At 39.7% G+C, this 16502-nt stretch overlaps 1 protein-coding gene across 9 annotated transcripts in view; it reads left to right on the top strand.

The window, feature by feature from the left end:
- Positions 1-16502, top strand: part of camk2d1 (calcium/calmodulin-dependent protein kinase (CaM kinase) II delta 1) — a 105409-nt gene that overhangs the window by 37863 nt on the left and 51044 nt on the right. For all 9 annotated transcript variants that reach the window (XM_042728445.1, XM_042728446.1, XM_042728444.1 and 6 more), the window contains exons 3-4: positions 2906-2965; positions 4992-5046. In XM_042728445.1, the coding sequence (XP_042584379.1) occupies positions 2906-2965; positions 4992-5046 (115 nt within the window). The remainder of the gene's footprint in view (positions 1-2905; positions 2966-4991; positions 5047-16502) is intronic.

Here is a 16502-nt window from a genome sequence, read left to right as displayed (position 1 = left end):
GGGATTAAGACTTCAGAGACTAACAATCTTATTGGCTAAACAGCATCTAGAGGGATTGGTGAATTCCATTTCCACCACCCATCCTACTGCTGCTGTCTCCTTATGAGCAAAGTGCTCAACTTACCAGAGGCCAAAAGTATCAAAAGAAAATATTTTTTGTTAATAGTGGTGTGCAGTATGTATCAAGTCCAGTAAATTAAAATGTAATCAAATTAAAAGCACATTTTTTTTTTCTTTCCAATTGCTAAAATGCATTGGTCAAAGCTGAATTCACATTGACTTCTGTTTTGCTGACTTTGTGAAGATTTTGAATGATTGAAACCTGTCTGTGGATAATTTTTCATTACTTTCACTTGTAAAACACTTTATATTTGTGCCACTTTAAAAAAAAAACAAAAAAAAACAAAAGCTAACACTGCTTTCAAAACTGCTAAAATATTCTTCAGAATAGAATAATGTCATACATCTGCAATAATTCTATTGAAATATACTGTATAGGAAATCTTAGTATAACATTTACAATAAAACTGTAATAATAATTCCAAACACAACTTTTAGTAATATCAGCTGAAAATCATCATTTTGTAAAAGGGGACGACTTCTAAATAATTTTGTTTGGAAACATAAGTGAAAGAGGGCAGGAAATGTAAAATATGAGGATATTTTCCAAACTTAATTTTTTCAAGCATAATAATAATAATAATAATAATAATAATAATAATAACATTGCGGCATTTCTTGTTACATATGCTTCAGTAAAGTCAATCAATTGGAATGGTGTTATTCATATACCATAAGGACTGATTGATGTGAAAATCATTCTAACTGCAAAGATAAAAGTTCATCAGTTATGCAATGCTCTCTGTTGTTAGTGTTTTTAGGTCAGTATGTTGACAGTGTGTGCCTTCTGAGTGAGAATTGATGCCAGTGTAATTGTTAAACAAACAAACTTATTTTGAAATGTATGAAGTATTTTGGTGATTTGAGAGGGTTTTGGAAGTGATGTTAACTGTTTGCCAATATTTATGTTGGTAATGCATAGTGTATGAAAAGTTCTTAAAAAATTGGTTGTATTCAGTATTATTAGATATTACTGGCACCCATTCACAAACAGTACTCTTTGTCTATATCCAGGGGTCGGCAACCTACGGCACGTGTGCCAACAGTGGCACGCAGAGGGATAAGCGCTGGCACGCGAGCAACAGGGAAAACTACACACTGACGTACATTTAGAGTTAATAATTTATCATAGTCACACAGCCTGTTAGAAGCTATAAATACTATTAAAGTGTGAGAATTAACTTGCGCTAGTCTACGGAGGCGCGTGTGACCGCTGCACATACTAGGCGCCTCAGATCAAAGCCTCAGCGTCAGCGGTCTAACAGCACTCGTCAGTGTCAAAATGACTGAGATGGCCAATCAAATCAAAGTAGGTGGGGTTTACTGTTGACAGAAGCAGAGTGCGAAGCGTCAATTTAACGTTAAAGAGAGCGAGGTAAGATGAAGGTGCAAATAATTTAATATTAGTCAACTTTTAACGATACGTTTTACGACAGAAATGTTAAATGACTGACAGCTATATCCAGTGATGCAAAATTTTCTGAAATATGGCCATTTTGAGAGAGAGAGAGAGAGAAAGAGAGAGAGAGATGTATAAATTGTCTACGTCTGTCTCTCTCTCTACAAACAATACAGCTGAGTTTAGTTACTTAAAACAGCGATTTTACCCCCCTCGTTGCGGAGAAATATAATGTAGCGATTCAGTATCGATTAATAAAAGTCATGTGGCAGCTCTGACAACAAGTTTCTGAGCTTTTAAATGTTACTTTTTGTACATCGATCTCAGATCTCTGTGTGTGCATGCGCGCATCAATTAATACAGTGCATTATTAGAACAGTGATTAAACTTGTCTCACACACGCACACATACAGTGGTGTTCAGTATGGTCTTATCGGGCGATGTTGGCACAGTGGTTAAAAAAAACGAAAAGGTTGCCGTCCCCTGGTCTATATCAATTACATTTGCAGTGTATTGATTCTGGTTTGTCAGGTAGCTGCAGAGCTTTCAGCTCAAGGCCCCCGGCAATCACAGGCCCCAGGCTGCTAGTCCCATTGCCCTGGACCATAATCCACCCATAGTGGTATCTTGCACATTTATACAGTTAGACACATATATACACCAGCACATTCTGTCTTTATTTCCATCTTCCACCTTCATTTGCACACCAGAACACAATGATTTTTAAAAGGTCAGTACTTAGGTGAATTTTCACATTGACCAGAACTTGTCCTCTGTCAGTGTAAGAATATAATATAATTCCACACATTTTACTTTTACACAAAAAATAGATGAAGTTATAGTACAGTAAAAGATTGTCATAAAAATATCACAAACAATAAAAATGTGAATAATAATACATAGAAAATAAAATAATATATGCTTTCATTTTTTGTTTCATCAACAAGATTTGCATGAAATTCACCCAAAAAAGCTTTAAGACTTTTTTTTGAAGTATTCACATTTCATCAAAATTAAATATTAGAGTTCATCATTAGATTGCAATACCTGTTGTTTGTTTGTTTATATTGTTTGTATATTTGTATGTTCTGTCTAATCACTTGACCTCAGAGGAATGAGAAGAAACAACATTTATTACCTTTTTTGGTTTTCCTCATTTAAACAAGCAGAGCAGAGTTCAGATCCAAAACATTTATGTCCTGTTATATTTACTAAATTTCTATTGCTAAACAAACATTTACATTTTACATCATTCAGCAGAAACTTTTATCCAAAGACAAGTTAAACAGTCAAGTGCTTCTAAAAGAGTCTGTGTTGTTTTGTTGTTGTTGTTGGGTTTTTTTTTTGAACAAACACAAACATATTTTTTTTTTGTTTTTTTTGTAGATCACCAAAAACTGGAACGAGAGGCCCGAATTTGTCGTCTGCTCAAGCATCCCAACATTGGTAAGTGCCGACACACACACATTCTCCAGTGAAGGTTCACTTGCCATGGCCTTACAGCACTAAAACTGCCACTTTTTTATGAGCTGTTTTATGTACAGCATTTAAAATATAATAAGTATTCAAACAAGTTGTAGCATGCCAATGTTCAAGCTTCAAAGTAATTTTTCTGTCCTCAGTGAAAGCAAAAATTACCTAGCTGTCTGGTGAGCGTGACTGGGATGCGAGCGAAAAATGTAAACCCTGGTGTGGATCCAGGGCAAAAAAGTGATTACAGAATACTTTTAGCATGTATTGAAAGCCTGGGGAAGCCCATGAGGGCAAAGAGGCAGTGGCTTAGACATGTAGCTTCAACTCCCTGTGCACTTCCTTGGCTGCTGAGGCTACCCAGTGTCAAAATGAAGCAACCGACAAAAGACTCTTATCACTTGTTGTAGCTAGTTTGGAGAAAACCTTGTTCATACAGCATTGCAACATTGCATTGCAAGAGTATCGAGTATGGATTTTCACTCTGCTTTGAGCACGGTACTCTGTTTTAAGTTATATTAAGACAATTCAATTTCTTTCATAGTGCTCACATTCATGGATTTTTCAGTGCTGAGTGATTCATCCTAATTAGGTCACGCAAATCTGACCTCTAGTTGTTAAGGTGGTAACAGCTAAAAATGGCCATGTTTTTCTGCCCACACTCACCCACCTCCTAGCCAGCTGCAAGATTACAAGCGTGGGTGAATTCTAGCAGTAATTATGGCTATAACACAACGCAACAGATAAGCTGAAAAATTTAGTATCACATTCCCGCCCCCATATGTTCATCCATTACATGAGAACACTAAGCCATTGAAACTATTCAGTCTGTTTTTGTTCCAGAGTTTACATCAGATGACAGAAACTTTTTACAGTTTTATTCTAATTTAAATTTGACTACCTTACTATCTGTCTGTCTGTCTGTATTCATTGGCATTACTTTAAACAGAACAATATTGCCAAAGCTTGTAATTTATGTGCAAAAAAAAAAAAAAACATAATTACAGTGAAAAGATCAAAATATCTGTATATACTTTTTGACACAAATATGACAGCAATGCACAATTAATACTTCAATGTTTGTGATTCCAAATTTTAAGTAATAACATGTTTGGGCATTTGCAGTCAACAGTCAGATTTTCATTATTACTGTATGACATCTGTTACTCATAACATAAAACCTAGTGGCTTTCCTAAACTAACAGAGGGATTTCTCCTCTCCAAAGCAACCATCAGCTGGAAAGCCATTCTCTTTCTGTTACTATGGCAACAGGTTTGAGCAACCATCTGTGTCATAGATGAGAGAAGATGCATGAGATATTTATATAGAGGGGATTCCTCCCCATCTCTTTGTTTCCCCATGTAATCCATCCATATTTCTAAAACAAAAGGTCAAGCCTTTCGATTCCTTTTGCTCACTTTAATCAAGTAGCTGTCATGATCTCTTTGGTTTCATTGCAAGATTTCCACTTTTCATTTTGCTGTGTAGCAAGACTGAGTTATTGTTAATACTGATGTGCAAAGGTCTGAATTCTAAATACCTAGACAGCATTTTTAGGCATCGTAGGCGTGCTGTTTATGTGAAGGATGTTCCAGTTAGCAACAATTGATGTCTACCATATAAATACCTATTTTTGTCCATTTTAAGGTAGCCCTTTATGTACCCACCATTTAACGTAAGAACGGGTGGCATCTTTGGAGTCAGAGTAGCTGTGTCAAGCTGGCATCCCACCACCAGAGTATTTTCACTTTCAAGGATAGAAGGGATAGAAGAAAGTATTTTAACCAAAAAAAAAAAAAAAAAAACAAAGAAACACACATCAGTTTTAATGGATCTGCTCTTTATTCATCTTTTACAATGAAAGGAAACAGAAGCAGAAATAATTCAAATTTATGGAGTAAATGAGTCTATGAAAATCTCACTCCCTCTTTCTAATGAGTATGAAAGTGAGCTGCTCCATACAATCTAATCAGTGTCTCTCTCTCTATGTTTTCTCGACAGTGAGGCTCCATGACAGCATATCAGAGGAGGGTGTTCACTACCTCGTCTTTGATTTGTGAGTGATTTTTTTGTGTGTGTGTCTCTGTCTGTATGAGGTCACGTCTCCGGTTCTCCTATTAAATGAGTGTGACTGTTAACGAGAGCTCCTCCACTCACCAAATAAATGAGACTGAACCCAGATCAGGAAAGAGCCACAATAAGTGAGCTACTTAGACACTGTAGATTGCCATGATTGCGAAGCTACAAGCTCATAATTTAAATGAATTAAACAGTCAAGTATACATACTTGATATACTTGCTGCTCAAGGAACTTTTCTGATTTTTATTAATGGAAAAACAGTTGTGCTACTTATGCAGAAACCATATACTAACATTCAAATGTTTAGTATGTGTGTGTGTTTGTGTGTGTGTGTTTTAATAGAAATTAATACACCAGTCAGCAAAGAAGCATTCAATTGATCAAAAGTCAAATGTTACAAAAGATTCTAGCACAAATAATTACTGAGCAGCAATGCAGTATATTAGAATGATTTCTGAAGGATCATGTGATTCTGTAGACTGGAGTAATGATGCTGAAAATCCAGCTTTACGAAATAGAAACAAGACAGAACTACAAACTAAAAGTAACATAGCAAAAGTAAAGAAACTGGATGTCAATTTTTGATCATTTCCATGATCGATCGTCGTTAAAATTAATGATCAATTAATCAATTAATCGTTAACCTTAATGCCAATCAAAAAAAAAAAAAAAAAAACGCTTTCTCACCCGGATTACAGGGGTTTTAGTCTGAACAAAAATAATAGTAGCAGGATTATAAAATGAATAGATGTGATTATTATGATCATTTGATAAAATGAAGAGAGTGTGCCATACATTTGAGATAATTTTACTTTGTTGACTATTTCCTATCCCCTCACAGAGACCGCTGAACGTGCCTCTTTAAATGGTTTCATGGTGCTTGTTGTTGTATTTTAAAACACAATTGCAATGTTTCAACTAACATTATGGCATTTAAAATAAAATTATCTCAGATGTAACTGTGGTGCGTGTGGCTGTTCTGCGCATTCAGCGAACCGCTTCCATCGTTGCTGCTGCATCAAAACACTGTTGCTCACATCAAACATTTTTATGTGAGTATTATGCCCAGTACTTAATTTGATCCTGCTGGATCCTGTTCCGGGAAATGTCAGATTTTGAATTTTTGTGTTCCAGTAGGCCTGTTTGTTTTTAAAAATCCAGCATTTACAGTGCACTAGATGGTGACAGTGCGTGCGTGCATACAAGGATGGAGCAAGTGCGAGTTTGGCTAGATTTATTTTGAAGTTATTGCTCACGTCTCATTCAGCACAAATCCAAATGTTTCCAAATTCGCAATGTATTTGAATGTTAAATTCTGAAGCACCGGCCAGATGGCAAAAGTTCAAAAAGGAGATAACTTGGATGTGAGGGATCCAGAGTGATTTTCTGAGCCCTTTTCCTCACTCTGGATGTATACAGTTCTTGAAGGGTGGGCAGGGGAACACCAATAGTAGAACTGTTTCAGCAGCTCCTGTGGCAGGTTAAACTTCCGCAGCTGGCGAAGGAAGTACAACCTTTGTTGGGCCTTTTTAACAATGGAGTCAATGTGATTGTCCCACTTCAGGTCCTGAGAGATGGTGGTTCCCAGGAATCTGAATGACACCACTGCAGCCACAGTGCTGTCTATGATGGTGAGTGGAGGGAGTGCAGGGGGGTTTCTTCTGAAGTCCACTGTCATCTCCACTGTTTTGAGAGTGTTCAGCTCCAGGTTGTTAAGACTGCACCAGACAGCCAGCTGCTCAACCTCTTGTAAGCAGACTCGTCACCGTCCTGGATGAGACCGAAAACTGTAGTGTCATCTGCAAATTTCAGGAGCTTGACAGAGTGGTCTCTAGAGGTGCAGTCGTTGGTGCAGAGGGAGAAGAGCAGTGGGGAGAGAACACATCCCTGAGGGGCACCAGTATTGTCTCGCTAGCTGTTGCCTATCTGTCAGAAAGTCAAGTCTGCTTTATTGTCAATTCTTCCACATGTACAGTACATACATACAGAGAATTTAAATTGCGTTACTCTCAGACCCCTGGTGCATACAGATAACACTAACAGTAGAGCCTAAAAATCTAGATCAAATATAAAATATAAGATACAACTATACAATAAGGAAATGTAAAAAAAAGACATATAATAAAAATAAAAATAAAGTTAAATAAAGCAGCGCAAGGCATATGGCAGATAGAGTGCAACCAGTGAACAAACAGTGCAGATAAAAGATTTTTAGTGCAAAAGAAAAAAGCTTATTCAGCCTGGTTAAAGTGACAAAAGGGTTCAAGAGCAGTTATTTTATTTAAACTGACTGAACAGGTAGTAGAATGAGGTCAGTTCCAAGGTGAATGAGGTAGTGAGCAGACCAATGCTGCACAAAGTGACTGGTGCATGTCATTGTATGTTAGTGGAAGGGGGGGTGGAAGGACCTGGGGATGTGGGATCTGGGGGGGGGTTCATAGTTTAGTGGTGCCTGGGGTAGAAAAGGGACAGGAGGGGGGCAAGTTCGGGAGCGAGTTCAGCTTCCTGACAGCCTGATGGATGAAGCTGTCCTTTAGTCTGCTGGTCCTGGCCTGGAGACTCCGCAGTCTCCTCCCTGATGGCAGCAGACTGAAGAAGCTGTGTGACGGGTGGGTGGGGTCACCTGCGATGCAGAGGGCTTTTCGAGTGAGACGGATTCCGTAAATTTCCTGGAGGGAGGGGAGAGAGACACCAATGATCTTCTCAGCTGCTCACACTATGCGTTGCAGAGTCTTCCTGCAGGACGCGTTGCAGGCGCCATACCACACAGTGATGCAGCTGGTCAGGATGCTCTCGATGGTGCCTCTGTAGAAGGTGTACATGATGGGGGGGTGGGGCTCTGGCTCTCCTCAGTTTGCGGAGGAAGTAGAGACGCTGTTGTGATTTCTTGGCCAGTGCTGCGGTGTTGTCGATCCAGGAGAGGTCCTCTGTGATATGCACACCCAGGAACTTAGTGCTGCTCACTCTCTCCACAGTCGCACCGTTGATGGTCAGAGGAGCATGCTGAGTGTGCACTCTCCTGAAGTCAACAACAATCTCCTTCGTCTTCTCCACGTTCAGAGAGAGATTGTTGCACCACCCGGCCAGGCGGCTCACCTCGCTCCTGTAGTTTGTCTCGTCTCTGTTGCTAATGAGACCCACCACAGTCGTGTCATCCGCAAACTTAATGAAGAGGTTGGAGTTGTGTGACGGTGTGCAGTCGTAGGTCGGCAGAGTGAAGAGGAGGGGGCTCAGCACATATCCTTGGGGGGCCCCAGTGTTCAGAGTGATGCTGCTGGATGTGTTGCTTCCGATCCATACTGCCTGAGGTCTTCCAGTCAGAAAGTCCAACAGCCAGTTGCACAGCGAAGTGTTGTGCCCCAGCTCAACCAGTTTGTGAATGAGCTGTTGAGGGATGATTGTGTTGAATGCTGAACTGAAGTCTATGAACAGCATTCCGACGTATGAGTCCTTTTTGTCTAGATGGGTGAGTGCTGAGTGGATGGCATTAGTGATGGCATCATCGGTCGAGCAGTTGGACCGATATGCAAACTGGTAGGGGTCCACAGAGGGGGGGAGTGCAGACTTGATGTGGTGCATGACTAGCCGTTCAAAGCACTTCATGAGAATGGGAGTAAGTGCAACAGGACGGTAGTCATTGAAGCAGGATGGAGGTGGCTTCTTCGGGACTGGAATGATGGTGGTAGTTTTGAAACATGTGGGAACAACAGCCTGACTAAGTGAGATGTTGAAAATGTCTGTGAAGACATCAGTGAGTTCTGCTGCACAGTCGCTTAGTACACGCCCAGGAATGTTGTCAGGTCCCGGAGCTTTGCGTGCATTGATCCTGCTGAAGGATCTCCTCACGCTGTCCGGGGTCAGTGTCATCACCTGGTCACCGGGAGGAGGTGGAGTCTTCTGTGCAGTGGTGCTGTTTTGTTTCTCAAAGCGAGCGAAGAAGGTGTTCAGCTCGTTCAGCAGAGAGATGTTGCTGTTACAGGTCCGTGATGGGGGCTTGTAGTCCGTAATGGTCTGTATCCCCTGCCACAGGCTCCGAGTGTCTCTGCTGTCACTGAATTGATGGGCTATCCTCCTGGAGTACTGTCTCTTAGCCTCTCTAAAGCCGCGGGATAGGTTGGCCCTGGCTGTTCTCAGGCCCACCTCATCTCCAGCTCTGAATGCAGCGTTCCGCGTCTCCAGGAGTCTGTAGACCTCCCCTGTCATCCATGGCTTCTGGTTGGCCCGGGCAGTGATAGTTTTTGTGACTGTTACATCATCAATACACTTGTTGATGTAGGCAGTGACAGTCTCTGAGTACTCCTGGAGGTCAGTGGTGTTATTGTAAGTGGCAGCCTGCTTAAACATATTCCAGTCAGTTGTATCAAAGCAGTCTTGAAGAACCTCTGAGGATCCTTCCGGCCACACTTGAATCTGTTTTTGAACTGGTTTGGCAACTTTAATGAGCGGTCTGTATGCAGGCATTAGCATGACAGTGATGTGGTCTGAGGCACCGAGGTGGGGGAGTGGGAGGGCTTTGTAAGCTCCTCTCTGTGTGGTATAAACAATGTCTAAAATGTTTTTACCTCTTGTTGGAAAGTTAATGTGTTGTTGTATTTTTGGAAACACAGTCCTTAAGTCAGCATGGTTGAAATCCCTAGCTATGATGAGAAAAGCATCAGGGTGTGCTGTCTGCTGGTGATCCACTAAAAGTTTGAGCTAGGAACAGAGAGCTGGGTCAGTTTGGTCTGGAGGGCTGTTGGGATGATGGTGTTGAGAGCTGTAGAGAGCGGAGATTTGCCAGATGGACGCTAGGCAACAGAGTTCAAAATCCACGCTTTCTGAGTTTCACAACCGCACTGGCTCTATTCCCCTGTCTGCGCGTCCTGAAGCGATTGATCAGCGCAGCTGCTCTGCCGACTACAACGTTCAGTAAAACATCCTAATAATTGAAATCTGGTAAAAGTTTTTGTGGTGTGTTCTGCCCAATGTTAAGCAGTTCATCCCTGGTGAAACCGATCATGTTTGATAAACACAAAACTGGAAAAACAAACATAAACAGTACAAACACTGGAGAGCCAAGCACTGAAGCAGCCATGTGCGGGCACCATCGAGAGCACACGGCAGGATTATGAAAACAAATTGTTATTTTTAATTTAGGCCTATTACTTACATAGGCTATTCATTTTCCTTAAAGCATCCCATTTTGTCCAAGAGCTTGAAAACCTGTGCCCTAGGCTAGTTAGGTCCATGCAGAAACATGTGAAAGATGCTCGTATGTGGCGTTACCGTTTAGTGACATCATTGAATGCTCTGGAAAAACGTGTTGTCAGTGTCGATCACATCACCTTTTAATTGCTGTTTTGAATCCAGCAATTGTTTATTTACAAATTGTAAGCTCTGATTATGACAAGGGTGGTATAAAAGCTTTGTTTATTAGAGGAATAATAGGTTAGCTGGTAAATGTTACACCGCGACCATGCTTTTGGATGCCATTCTAGTCCATATAGCCTTTATGCGGCTTTATTCTGGTATGCCGGTTAGTCAAGAATTTCCACAAATTCAATAATATTTAGCCATTGTTTCTTTTCTTAAATCCTAACCATCTAACCCTCTAATTTTGCAGGTTTATTTTATTGTCTTTCACTTTTAATCACTGTTTTCGCATCTCTTACTGTGGTAAACATGCAGGAAGGGAAATGAAAGATTTCACGGTCATGAATTAAGAATTTGTTCGATTTATTAATTTGTTCCCTCATTTCAGTCAAATCATGGGTTATTTAAAGAACAAAATTAATGAAACATGGACAGTTGCCACAAATTAATCAGTCGTAGGAACGATTTAACAAGTTGTAGGAATGAATAGCCTATCTGTCCTGTGTCCCGCAGCCCTGCAAAGTGCACAATATGAAACAGTTATCTGGGGAAATGACTTAGTAACTACATTTCTATTGCTCTACATGTTGAAGTACTTTGTGTTGTTTCTATTTTAATGTACTTTTAAAGTTTAAATCACATTAAAAGCTTAATTTGTACATTATGAATGAATGAAGATGCATTTATATATGCATTTATGTCACGTCACACTTTTCCGCATGAGCCACACACAGCCCAAAATTAAATAGCTTAATCGACCATTGATAGCTTTAAATCAATTGCATCTCTTATCGACAATTAATCGATCATTGATTAATCGTTGACATCCCTACACTAAATACATTGCAGTATATAATGCAAAATTTATAACAGTTTGTGTCTTCTGGTTTGACTGGCAAAAAAGACATGCCATTTTTTCACATAAATTACCTAGACTTTATGTGTAATTTACAGTGCAGTTGTATTACAATAGTAATATATTACCTGTCTTAGGGTTAATAATAATATTGAAAATTAGTCATTTTAGTGTTTGCATGATGATGTACTGCACCTGGTCATGTAAAATGGCCTCTTTTTACTTGCTTGTTATGAAACCATGCAGAGGAATTGTTGGAGTTAATGACTCCCATGAGGAAGATGGCCATACCATTTATGAAGAGTAGGCAACAGGAAGTGTGGGTGAAGGCATCCTTTTACTTTGTCCAAATATGAATCATCAGACACATATTACTTTTTCCATGGCTCAGAATTTCAGCTCATTTTGAAGTTGTATTACTGAGACAGTCTACTCATTAGGCAGCATCACAACTGAAATAGAATGTTGTGACTGAATTGAAGCTTCCACATAGGCAACAGACACATTAAGACTCACTCAGTGCTCTCATTGTCATGCAAATAGTGTTATTCACATGAAGTGCATGAGAGACTTGACAAAAAAATCGCTAAGTGAGTTTTTACTTTGATTTTTTAATATTTAAGTAATATATGTTTAAAGAGGTCATGTGTTGCGATTTAAATTTTTCCTTTCTATTTGGAGTGTTACAAGCTCTTGCTGCATAAAGAAGATCTGTAAAGTTACAAAGACTAAAGTCTCAAATCCAAAGAGATATTCTTTATAAATGTTAAGAGTCAACCATGCCCTCCTAAAACGGCTCATTTTAACATGCCCTCACATGTCTACATCGATGTCTACACGATGTAGGAAGATTTGTGTTACGCCGCCTAAATGTGCACACAAAGAAAGAAGGCATAACTTTTGGCGCTGCTGCCATGTTGTGGAAACACTTTGTGTTTATTGTGAAAGCGAAACTACTTTGTTTGGCCTTCCAAAAGAGGACACAACTAGAAATCAGTGGTTAAGTTGTATTTACAACACTGTTTCAGAACAGTCTAGAAGTATAGACAAAACCAAAATTTTCTTTTTAGCCAAACAAGGTTATCTTATTATATTATTGTTACCTTATAGACTCAAGAATACATCCATTCCAGACACAGAAGACTCTCTGATTTGAATTTACAACATCTATTTTACCAACCAAACATGTTAGAAGTACACACACACAAATTTATATAAAATAAATAAAATAAATAAAAAAATAATAATAATAATCTGCTAATTTTTCTCCCAAAGACGAACCCCGGCTGGCCAGCCATCGGTCCCTTTCTCTGCTGATTTATACTCGACGTGTCCGCAATTTCGCTTGGGTGAGCGCGGAAAATATGACGTCATCGCGGTGTTGCTGGAAGTTCGCTTAGAGTGCGCGCGAACTATTCGCGTGGCGGAGTGCACAGCATTTTTTGTAACTTTCCGCATCTGAACATGCACGTCTGTGTCGGCGTTTGTGTGAAACAGAAGCAGTTTAATGTGTAGTTCAAACTCCATCAGGTGCTTTTTGACGGAAAACGCTTTTTTTGGAAAAAATTTTTGCATAGTTTCTCCAAGGCTTCTTATTTGAAGTACGTTTTATTTTTATTGTATAAAATAGAATTAGAATTCATTTAGATATTAATTATACACTATTTGCTTAAAGTTGTCTTGTTTGATGCGTAATACAGCCAATAGTTTAAGATTGTTTTAAGTTTGTACATAAAGAAATTATTAATTCATCAACTCATTCATCACAAGACTTGTACTGGCCATACTGGCAAATGACTTCTCACCGGTGATTCCGGACAGTTTTAGGGGACAGTTACTCCTCATCGCTCCCCTGTCATTTCAAAGAATAGTACAACAGCGAACGCGGCAAGTATATAAGCCTCATCCATTTGGGAAGGTGCGCTCGCAGTCAGCGGAGCCAGGCGAAAGTACAAATCCCGCTTATCTTTGTTTGTTGTCATCTTCTAATAATGGCGCGAGTGGGACTTGAGGAAGTGACGTCGGTCGCGTCTGCGCAGTGAGACACAGGAAACAGAAATACTGCAAAATAATAATAATAACGACTAAACGAGACAAAAATAACGTTAAAACATTTAGTTTCGTCTCGTTTTGGTCAACGAAAATGAAGATGAGACATTTTATCATAGTTTTTATTTTGTAAACCACATTTAGTCTCGTTTTTATTCGTCAACGATATTGCATTACACATTTAATTATAGTCATCTTCACATGACCAGCATTTACGTTGCGTCTTGTCTCGTTTTCGTCACATGATAAAGGTTCGTTGATGACGATATTTAGTCATAATTTTCGTTGACGAAAGCAACACTACTTGTATGGTGATCATAATCTACATCAGATCTCAAACAGAAATTACTTCAAACACTCGCTGTCTGAAAGTGAATTTTGAGCTAAAATTATTTTAAAACTCTTTAATGCTGCCGTTAGCTGTTAACTTTCTGAAATGATTTGTGAAACTCCGCCTTTGTTCATAACCACTCATCTAGCCCTAGCTGGCCCGCTTTGGCCCAAGGTTTTTGTCGTGCCAAAAAACCCAGGCCGTTGGCCCCGAGGAAGCACAGACGAGGCATGATCAAGCCCCGGAAGTGACAGTGGAAATGCGACTGGCCCTGGCACGCACTACTACGCCCGCTTTTGGCCCGACAGTGGAAACACGGCTGTTTAGTGAGATGGCAGACTCTGAAATCACCCCGGGCGTCACGCGCGCTTCAGTATGTGTGTAGTAAATTAAACCGCACGTCTGCTCCATTCATTAACAGAGACAAGCAGAACATGCATGATTCATATTTAAATCAACTTCTGCGGCTAAATATTTACAGATACTAGTCCATATCACAATTTGATTTAAAGACCTACTTTTGATTCATTCATTCAAAATTGGACAAATTCCGTGACATTCCGCATTAAACTGTGAATTCGATTTTTATTACTGGATTCCACAATTCTTTCAGTGTTTTCCGCATCACAGAAATCATAGGGCCCTGGGGCCTTCATGAATATGACTAATGTACTGATGAGTAAAAAGAATATTCTCGAGCTGATTTTTTTAACCTCCTAATTGTCCATAATGTTCACTATTATTTCAATGAAAAGTTATGATGGTCTTATTTAATTTAATCTGATCTGTTCCTTCCATTTAGACCACATGCCAATTGTCCACGACTCTTGACAAGTAGATTCCAGCCTCCTCTGGTGTGTCAAATGTTTTAGTCTCATCTTCTTTTGCAGTCACGATAAGTTTATGGGAATCGAAACCCATACTTGATGCCGAGATTTTTGCATTTTTTCTTTATTTCAGCAAATTAGTATCTCTGCTTCAACACATCCAAGGTCAAATCTGGAAAAATGTACACCCTTTTTCCTTTGTATTCTAGAGATTTCTCTCTGTCCAACTTCATGATTAGCTCTTTCATTTGGAAATGATGTACCCTGATGACAAACGCACTTGGATGATAATCTCTCGGTCTTCGCTGAGCTCTGTGCGCACTATCAATCTGGATAGGTTTGCTGAGGTTTTCTGAAACAGCAGTTTTGGAAGTAATTCCGCTATGAACTCGGTAGGTCTGCCGTTTTCTTCCTTCTCTGCAACTCCTATCAGCCGAATGTTAATGTGTCTGGAGTGGGACTCGAGGTTGTTACATTTATCTCTGAGTCTCTTACACACATCCAGTAGTTCTGCACACTGTTTTTCCACACGTCAGATGGGTTTCTTGGTTCATGGTAGCCTCTTCGATCGTTGTGACTTTTTCTGCCATGGTTGTCAGCGTTGATCGTAGCTCAGTCAGTGTTTGTGTGAACACTGCAAACGAAAGGAACCATTAAAGGGATGATTGATTGCGATTTCACTTTTTTTTAACATTAGTTAGTGTGTAATGTTGCTGTTTGAGCATAAATCATATCTGTATAGTTGCAGCGCTGAAAGTTCAATGCAAACAGAAATATCTTGTCTTTTAAAAGTCTGGCAGTTTAATGCCTACTAAAATGGCTGGTAAGGGACTACAACGAGCTTCTTCCCGGGTCTGTTACATCACGAACCCAGATAAACCCCACCCCCGGGAACACACAACAAAGGGGACGATGTCATGTTGTGCAGCTTTAGAGAAGAGGAAGAGAAAACTAGGGGTGCACGTAAAAATCTGTCATATATGAATCGCGATTCTGTCTTCTAACGATTCAAATGGATTCACAAGTTTCAAAACCAATGTTCTAAAGCAGAGGTTCTCAGTCCTGTTCCTCGCATTGCCCTGCTCTGCATGTTCTCTCTTTCTCTCATTCAGATCGTCAGATCAGTTCCAACACACTGTTCCATTTATACACTTATTTTCACATAGCAATGAGAAGCGTTATACATGGACGTGCGTGCATTTGCTGTACTGTATTAAAGCTTTAATCAGGATAAAACCATATATTAAAATCTAACAGAAGCAATAGCATTTACAAACAACAGCGTATCTAAAAGTATGAGACAACAACAAACAAACATACCATTAAGAGCCGTGCTTGCACAGGTTCTGTGTGATCCTCTTCATTAATATTCTCTGAGTCTCAATCGGGCTCAAATTGATAAGCAATATAGAGGACGTCATTGTTTAAAATACAACCGGAGCACATTCTGAGTTTGAGGGGCGGGATGTTCAGACGTGCTCTAGAGGCGGTTTAGCGAATCACAATACACTGACCAATCTCAGCCCATCACGTATTTCTGAGGGAGGGGCTTTAAAATAATAGCAAATAATCTAGCCGTTTGTCAGAGAAGGGACAGATCGGTGTTGAATAAAGGTAAATTATGTGAAAAAAATGTTTTTTTAAAAAACAAAGCATAAAAAGTTAGAATGCACCCCATAAACACAATCAAGCCTAGAAAAAAAAAACTGTCAACCACTCCTCTAAGGAAGGGCTGTTATGGTGTCTATAAAGTGTCTTGAGTGCTAGGAGAAGTTGTGCTAGCATTAGCGCCAGTTGGCCTTGGCTCCCCCATAGCATTGCTCGAGGCCTTGCCCTGATCGTAGTTTCATGTAGTTTGCTGTCTTTTTTCAGATGTTTTGGAATTGTAGTGGTTTTATTAACTTCTTGACTTACTTCTAAACAACTTTAAAAGTTAAACGTTAAATTTCAGATTCATTTATTACTAAATCATTCAGAGGATTAGCGGAGCTTAGACGAAAGCGGCTTTCTCCATGTG

Source organism: Cyprinus carpio, chromosome B7 (assembly GCF_018340385.1).
Source record: "Cyprinus carpio isolate SPL01 chromosome B7, ASM1834038v1, whole genome shotgun sequence".
NCBI lineage: Eukaryota > Metazoa > Chordata > Actinopteri > Cypriniformes > Cyprinidae > Cyprinus > Cyprinus carpio.
Note: the sequence above shows the minus strand (reverse complement) of the source record. Positions and strands in the feature narration are given on the sequence as shown.